At 37.3% G+C, this 8,522-nt stretch overlaps 2 protein-coding genes across 9 annotated transcripts; one reads left to right on the top strand and one right to left on the bottom strand.

Moving 5' to 3' along the window:
• Positions 1-1,117: 1,117 nt before the first annotated feature.
• LOC104086742 (uncharacterized) lies at positions 1,118-1,723 on the top strand. The gene has a single exon (XM_009591068.4). It carries the CDS (start codon positions 1,118-1,120, stop codon positions 1,721-1,723), a length of 606 nt encoding a protein of 201 aa, XP_009589363.1.
• An 88-nt stretch (positions 1,724-1,811) lies between these two features.
• LOC104086743 (pentatricopeptide repeat-containing protein At1g79540) lies at positions 1,812-8,069 on the bottom strand. Of its 8 annotated transcripts, none has more exons than XM_018767563.3 (5): positions 5,297-8,069; positions 2,854-3,113; positions 2,634-2,754; positions 2,260-2,454; positions 1,812-2,147 (listed from the first exon to the last, which is right to left on the bottom strand). In XM_018767563.3, the coding sequence occupies exon 1, from the start codon at positions 7,933-7,935 to the stop codon at positions 5,524-5,526; it is 2,412 nt and encodes an 803-aa protein (XP_018623079.1). In that variant the 5' UTR covers positions 7,936-8,069; the 3' UTR covers positions 1,812-2,147; positions 2,260-2,454; positions 2,634-2,754; positions 2,854-3,113; positions 5,297-5,523. The 8 variants fall into 8 exon arrangements, with proteins under 8 accessions (XP_018623079.1, XP_033509436.1, XP_033509434.1 ...); XM_033653545.2 differs by having other exon boundaries at positions 2,865-3,113; XM_033653543.2 differs by having other exon boundaries at positions 2,580-2,754; positions 2,958-3,113.
• Between the last annotated feature and the right edge of the window lie 453 nt (positions 8,070-8,522).

Genomic DNA, 8,522 nt, shown 5'->3' with positions numbered 1-8,522 from the left:
TGTTTGTGATAATTAAAGATGGACTTCATCTGGAGGAAATCTCAACTACTTAGGTTTAGTTTTGGAGCTTTCGCCCTTTGTTTTTGGCCTTGACGAAAGTAAATAGTCAAAAAAAGTTCACCAAAAACGCGAGCGTCTTTGTTCTCATTTAATTGTCATGTATACTAAAAATAGTTATTCTCAAATACTTGTCAATTTAAAATATCAAGAGAGAATTAATTATTTTTTACTAATTTGGTCCTTAGCATTAATTGTTCTAGAATTAATATGCACCTAAATAGATTAAATTAAAGAATTAATAAGGTGTAGATTAGTCAAATTCAATACCTAATTAATTTTTTCTTAAAGATTGTGCAAAACTTTATAGTAATTAAATAGGAACGGAAGGAATAGTAAAATTGTATAGCATGTACATACCGTATTGTACCTCCGAGCTTTTCTATATTTACAAAACAAAAAGTAAACACAACAACAACAATAATTATTCCTGCAAGTTTACATTTACAACCAAAAGAAGACGCAACTATTGGAACATCCATATAAAGAAACAGAGTCCTCGTTCTTTGAAAAGTACAAGTTGGATATTTTTGGAGCAAAATTTACTTCAATAAATGTTAAATAACTTCTTAGTGGGCGTTTGGACATAAGAACTGTAAAATTCCAAAATTGGGAAACTATTTTTCAAAAATAGTATTTGAAATTTAGAGTTGTGTTTGGACATGAATATAATTTTGGGTTATTTTTGAAGTTTTGTGAGTGATTTGAGTGAAAATTTTAAAAAATAGCTTTTTGGAGTTTTTCAAATTTTCGAAAATTTTCAAAATACATCTTCAAGTGAAAATTGAAAATTATATGAATAAACGCTGATTTCGTAAAAAAAAAAAAATTAAAAAAAAAAAGAAAAATTAGTATTTTTTATTTTGCATTTCCTCATGTCAAATCAACACAATCTGTCAACTGATCTCCCACCACACACAACATCGTATATGAGATGGATATTTTTGGAGCAAATTTTAATGACCAAAAAAAAAAAAAAGAGTAGGAGTAATGATTTCTTACTTTTATTATCACCAAACACTGCGTTAAATGCTGGCCTCGCCGTCCTCCATCTCCGGCGATGATTCCTCTGACTTCCACTTCAGCAGTACTTATTCCGACTCCTCCAAAATCCTCACTTTTACCAACTCTCCAACCTGGCCTCCGCAAAAAGCTAAATCTGAGAAATGGAACTAATTGCAAGTGCAGGGCAGAGTTTGCAAATAACGACGCTACTATTGCCGTGGCTATCGGTGTCTGCGTTCTCAGCTCGTTGGTTTTCCCGAGTCCGACTAATTACTCGGAGCCGGATGACGACGACGGTGAGTCCGTGATTGATTCTGGTGATGCGAGGTTTACTGTGATGGCAATTATCAGCTTAATTCCGTATTTTAATTGGTTGAGTTGGGTTTTCGCGTGGTTGGATACTGGGAAACTGCGTTATGCTATTTTTGCTCTTGTGTATTTGGCTCCATATGTAAGATCCAATCTCTCTTTATCTCCTGAAGATAGCTGGCTACCAATTGTTAGCATCCTCTTGTGCATCTTCCACGTTCAGGCCGATACAAATGATCAAAAAAACTTATTGCCTCCTCCACCACAGGAGGAGAAGATAAGCAGGTCCATAATTTCCACAAGGCCGCCGCCTGACTTGAATGAAGATGGAGATGATCATACTGCTCTTTAAGTACTATGATATGATATGATATTCAAATTGCAACTAATTCTAGCAGATCTTGATCTAAATCCTTTTAGTCGAAATTAAGAGACTCGAGCATCACTTTTGCTAGTCATTCTTTAGATCGCACATTTCTCTAAAGCGCATGCATGTCTTTACCTCACTTAAGATGGGGAAAAATTGCTAATTCTGGCAAAGCATCAACACTAAAAACCAGACATTTGACAAGCAATTATATACAGACAACTTCGGTTCCATACAACATATTTTGGGTAAGAATATGTGGTATTCAGACATAAATGGTAATCCCCCCCTCCTTTTTCCCAATACTGAAGCTCAAGTGAACTCTTTACGTTCGTCACCACAAGTGAGCATAATCTCACTCAGCAAAAGAAAGGCTTGTGTTTTTTTCACGTTTCCTCGTATAAATTGCCTGCAAAAATCAACACATAGTTCAAATGCATATAGCGTATGAAATGGTGTGCTTTTGTATATTGTTTTATGAATTGTTTGAAGGAACAGTGAAAGCAAAGCGGCAAATCCACCTCTGCTGCATTAATCAACAAGGTTCTGAAGTGGCAGGTCAATTGCTAAGTGATTTAGCATCAGTCGGGGACTTCAAGCAATTAATAAATCCATCAGCTGCACAAACTGTGAAGAGTCAGAACCAGGAGCAGCGGAAAGTGAGAAAAACGGCCTTGCTCTGTCGAGGCTTTAGACACAGCGCAAATAAATATGGGCTGTAATGAAAAAAGGCATAAATGAAGGAACAATATAAGATATATGTGTAATTCAAGAATAATAACTATTAACACAAACAACATATGGACGAAGGAATTGAAAAACTTGCAATTAAGTAAAATACTTATTGTTCAGTGCCCGCAATATTCAAGACAAAGCCCATGGCAAGGAGGTGCACCTTATTAGTGTCTTGGTGCCTGCACTGAAGCGCTAACTAAGCAAGAATTCATCAACTTGTTTTGCACCTAGCTTCAGGGATTAAATGCGAACCTTTGACAGCACTGGCGAGGATTCTTTTGCTAGAACAACATAAACACAAGGCACTCAGGAACCACAGGAAAAAAGAAGGAAAAATATCGAGCAACAACTAACAAAACAGAATGGGGAGTGTGATATACTTCAAACTGACCAATGCCACGACCAAAAGCATTAACTCATTATTAATGTGCAATAAAGCTTGTGACTGAAAGTACATCATTTACGGCCAATAAGCATCGCCTACCTCCACCAAAACACCCTGCCAATGGCAAAGAGGCTCGGAAGAAGATCCATGCTAGCTCCTTTAGTAAGCATCATCACCAACTCCACAATCTTGCACCTTCACAAGATTCATCAAAAGATTGACAGTACGTATACATGCTGCAAATGCCACTTTCTGCTGAAAATGGAAGAGTGGCAGATTAATTTATACAGCTACAACAATTCAAATGCTTTCGCTGAAACGAAATTTAGCAGTAGAAATGACAGCATGAGGTTAGAGGTGTTCAAACTGGCTACATACTAAGTAAGCTAAGTAGAATGATGATACAACTACACAGGAAAAATCGTTCCACCAGTAAGAAGGATCAAAAGAATAAGATGCAAGAAGCAAAGTGTAAATAATCTTATCACGGTCAAAATAAATCTAAAGATGAAGAAAGTCAATCTTAAGATCATTCACATAACCTAGTCACCAGCAAAATAATTTAGCACAAAGCAATGATTTCATATCCAGCTGGGTAAGAGAGTTGTGCCTCTTGCATCAGAACAAAAATCACTCGAAATGCTAAGAAATGAGAAAACCATTTTGAAAGTCCACCTAAAGGGTATCAGCTATATCAAACATCTCATTTGCGGTCTAGTTAAAGCCCTGATGGACCACAACCTCCTCCTGAAAGGATACAGGGCGTAAAAAAGATGGGAACCTAAAAATGGTCCACAAAAAGAATCTTACTTAAAAAATGAAACCTTGTTCATAACATTTATCAAGAAATATGACTATGCGTCATTAACAATGAAACCACTCATCTGATATACAAGTACATGATTTAGCATTATAGTATGAGCACTTGTGTTTGAATTCCAAGACTACAATATGCTACATTCTGATGAGCTATATCTCCCAGGAAGGATAACAGAAGCAAGTACAGTTTAATTCTGATTTACCCATTCCTACAGGAAAAGAATTAGCCAATTACCTGAAAGCCTAAAGAAGGGCAGGCATGGAAATTCAGGAAAAGAATTGAAGCCAAATAAAATTAAAATCTTCAAATAACTCAAACAGAATCAGCAAAGCTATAGCAACAAGTATAAAGGACTCCTCTTTGAGAAAAGGAATCAAAGAATCACCAAAGCTATAGCAAAAAGTATAAAGGACTCCTCCTCGAGAAAAGGAATCAAAGTGTAGATAAAGCTTGGAAATTCTTAATGTCAGGTGGGCAGTGAAAGAGGCCGGTAATAGCCCCCAACAGACATGACCCATGGGCATAAGCCCTGCAGTTCTTCTGGAGTTACTGACATTGTAACTGGCGAAAAGAACAATTTACTTTCCAGGTGTAGGGAAGGAATGGAAGTGCCAACTCTACAGTCTAAAACAAGAGACCAACATGATATACAACCTCCACCGCACCAAAAATTTTCATAGTTTGGAACTTTAGAAAGTCCAATAGTATGTTTTTTTGTAGTATATCAAATTGTAACAATTATTCAAAAATAAGGTGGTTCATACTGAAAATATACGAGCTAAAATACTGGGAAATATCAGAGAAAAAAGGAAACAAATCTAGATCAAATGGATAGGATAAACCAATTAAAGAAGTGACTGACGAACACCTTACACGAGGAAATCATGAGAAAACAAATTAATATATACCAAAGTAGCACCAGAACATATGAAGTTGACTATAGAGCAGTACTCGGTGCTCAAGAGGTATTAAGAAACTTTCTGCAATCATTTGTACGTGGAACACACCAATATGGTGTTGTTACTTAAAACAGGAACAGTTGTTTCAGATTAGAATGTGTAAGATGGTCAAAAGCTAGAGGAGAAAAGCTGCAGCTTCAGAACTACTGATTCATGCCACTTATGCTTAGTGCAGTAAGAGGTGACGGATAATAGGGAACGCTAGTCATAATGCCATACCAAAAGACATAACAAGAAGTGAAAATAAATCCAAGTGTAACAATAACTAGACATGGGCAAAAATTGTGTGTCATTCCAACCACCACCACCACCCCTCGCCCCCCAAAAAATAAAAATAACACTCCACCATTCTTGTCCAGAAAATGGAGCTGGATAAAACTAGGAAAAGATAAACAAGGAAAACATGGAAGAAACAAAATAATCAAGCCTTTTCTGTTTCCCGTCAAATTGCCAACAATGGTCATAGGTTATTATGTCAGTAAACTTTATGTAAGGAACAATAATAGCTCTCTTGAAAACTTTTAGAGATTACACAGGTATTTGTTTTCTAAATGAGCAAAATTATCAAATACTTATTGAGATTACACATATATTATCTTTACTACATGAACAAAATTATCAGAAATTACAAAAGAATGTTATGTATCATGCAAAATTACCATGAATCTGTCCAGTTCCTCCTCCCAAAAATGCTGGTTAGAGCAGCTTCAGTAAAATCTCTATGCTAATTCTCTAGTCCAAGTTACAAGGTCTGAAACAGGGTTAGTGAAGGTAAAAGGTGGAGGCACCTGCAAACTTTACAACTTCAACACGGCCATGCAAATCAGGCTCAGAAAGTTCTGGAAGGAAAGCGAAAATCACTGCACCATGAAACTGACAAGCAACCTTATCCAGGTGATAGACTCTCTGTTCCCCTCCTGTTCCATCGCTGGAAAAGAGATCTCGTACCACTATGAAGATAGTCATTTAAGTTGTAGCCTGTAGACCTCATTCTTTCCAAAAGATCAACAGCATGTTGTGCTTTATCTTGAGAACGGAGAAGGGTCTGAAGCAATCTGTTGCAAATTCGTGGCATCAAGCGAACACCTCTCTCCACAGTATATAGGAAAACTTCGACTGCCTGATCCAAGTTTCCTTCCTCACAAAGACTATGAATCAACATTACACAACTTGGGGCTGAAATCGAGACACCAAACTCCTTAAGTAAAGAAAATATCTTCAAAGCATCACCTGGCTTGCGTGCCTGACACAACCCAATCAACCAAATGTTATAAGGTGATGAATTAAAGTCTTCCAGTTTTAGGTCCATCTCAAGTAATCCTCGAACTGCTTTTTCCAAATCACCTTTCTCTATATGTTTCTCAATTAACCCTATCACCTCACTCTCTCGAACAGCTTGGGTTTTCAAATACTTCAACCAAAGGCTAAACGCGATAGAGATCTTTCCCCTTCTACAGGACCAAGTCATAAGTGACTGGTAAACCTCTGCACTCGGCATGCACCCATTCTTGCTCATTTGATCAAGGAGTTTAAAAGCTTCCTCTTCCCTGTCAGCCCTTTGGAGACCGTCAATAAGTGTCCCATAAGTAATTGTATCGGGGAAATGCCCCTTGAGTTGAAGCTCTTCAAAAAGATTAAAAGCACCACTAATTTTTCCAGATTTGCATAATCCATTGATCAAAATATTATACGTAATTATATTTGGAACGACTCCACAATCAGCCAACTGCATAAGAAGCTTGTAAGCTTTAAGAATCTTACCTGATTCGCACAATTTCTCTACCGTTTTTTGCAGACTTGCACTGTCAAGGACTCGATCAGCACCTTGAGAGAGACGAAGAAACAATGAAGGGTTTTTACCTATCTCCATTTTGTAAAACATTAGGTGAGCCTCCTTAAGCTCACCAGCCTTACAAAGTCCATCAATGAGAGTATTGAAAGTTACAACGGAAGGAAAACATCCCAGCTTCTCCATCTCATTGAAGATTAGCCTAGCCTCCTCCACGAGGCCATGTCTGCACATACCACAAATAAGAATAGAGTAAGTACAGGTGTCAGGAAAGCAATCGTTTTCCGATATTTCTAGCCGAAGCGACCGAGCTTGGTCTAATAAGCCCATATCACAAAATCCCTTGATTAGAGTATTATAACACTGAGTATCCGGTAGCACACCTCTCCCTGTCATATCTCCCAACAAACTCAATGCCTCTTTCACCCTACCAGCTCCAGATAAACCCCGAATCATAGTCGTGTACAAAACAACATCCGGAACCACATTATTCTCAAACAATTTTTTAAAGACGGATTGTGCTTCATCAATTCTCTTAATTCTAACGAAACCATCAACCAAACATGTATACCCTTTTAGATCCACTAGATAACCTTCATTCTCGAAAGACTTAAGAAGTGCTTGTGCTTCATTAATCCTGCCTAGTTTACAAAATCCATTAAGCAAAGCATTGTATGTAACGAAATCCGGCCTACATCCTCTACTCTTCATCACATTAAGCAGCCTATAAGCATCATCCGTTCTCTTAGCTTGACACAACCCAGACAAAATAACTGTATATGTAATCTTACTAGGCAACACACCCCTCTCACTCATTTCATCAAAGAGTTTAAGAGCATCATGAGTTTTCCCACTCTTACACAACCCATCAATCAAAATACTAAAAGTGGAACTATTGGGCCTCGAGTTCAACTTCAACATCACATTATACACAGCCAAAGCTAACAAGATCGCATCTTTTCGAACCGTAATATGAAGAATCATATTGTAAGTAAATAAATCAGGCTTACATTCATAATCCTTCATTTTACCAAAAGCCTCAACAGCTTTTTCTGCTTTATTTACCTTCCAGTAACCCCAAATCAACGCCCCAAAAGCGTCAGAACTTATAGATACGCCATTAACCTTAAGTTCATCTAGAACATTCCAGTATAAATCGAATCCACCTTCTTTTACAAGCATGTCCAGGATTAAATTCTGCGAAACCCAGCTGCGAAATCGCTTTCTTTTTGCGGTCCAGATGAAAAATCGAAAGCCCAATTGAGGATTTTGATTTTGCCGTTGTTCTTGGAGAATTGACGATATAGTGTTGGGACATAGGAAATGAACTAATTTGTCGAGTGCTGGCTCCATTGGGTTTACTCTTTCGATTATGTTGAGGACCTCGTTTGACACGGAACTGAATGATTTGGAAGAGATTGAACGAAAGAGTGGAGAATGTAAGAGTTTCATGGCTTGGAGAAAATGTAATGTTGACTTTCTGATACGGGTTTCCGGTGGCTGCGTCATCGTTGGGCCATGAGGAAGGAGGTTTTAGTTCGTGTTTTTGTGGGGTTTATCAGGCGGTAAGGCGGCATGGTTTATTAGGATTCTCAGGCTTTGAGTAAACAATAGCAACTGTGTCCCTCAGGTTTAGTAAATAGAATTTAAGCCCCACTCCACTTTTGGAAATTCAAATGTATAACTTTGTCTAACGTTGTGATGTGATTATTTTTTTTTTATCCACTTTGGAACCCGATTAATCCGCATTCATGCTAAGAAGCATCCAGTATGGGTTTTGAATTCTAGAACAACAAAGCAAATCCATTATTTAAACATTATGAGTTGTGAATTCTATTTAAATGCTAATAATTGATTTCTAAATTTAAAATTTATATATATTTAGAGAATTTTATAACATAAATACATGATTTAGGACGAACCTAGTACGTTTTGCCGAACCCGTAAGTTGCCTTTTAGTTCCGCCCCTACCAAGAAGTCTCACTTTAAGTGGTAAAATACTTACTACTAAAAATGTCCCGATACCTAGAGACCAAAACTCGAGACCTCTTATTAAGGACGAAAAATACGTATTATTTCACCACAAAAATAGAAGT

This window comes from Nicotiana tomentosiformis, chromosome 4 (assembly GCF_000390325.3).
Source record: "Nicotiana tomentosiformis chromosome 4, ASM39032v3, whole genome shotgun sequence".
Classification (NCBI taxonomy): domain Eukaryota; kingdom Viridiplantae; phylum Streptophyta; class Magnoliopsida; order Solanales; family Solanaceae; genus Nicotiana; species Nicotiana tomentosiformis.
The sequence above is the reverse complement of the archived record's forward strand: the minus strand, read 5'-3'. Positions and strand labels throughout refer to the sequence as shown.

Bases quoted from the DNA above. Each gene is read 5' to 3' on its own strand.
- LOC104086742 (XM_009591068.4), top strand. From the start codon at position 1,118: ATGATTCCTCTGACTTCCACTTCAGCAGTACTTATTCCGACTCCTCCA.
- LOC104086743 (XM_018767563.3), bottom strand. From the start codon at position 7,935: ATGACGCAGCCACCGGAAACCCGTATCAGAAAGTCAACATTACATTTT.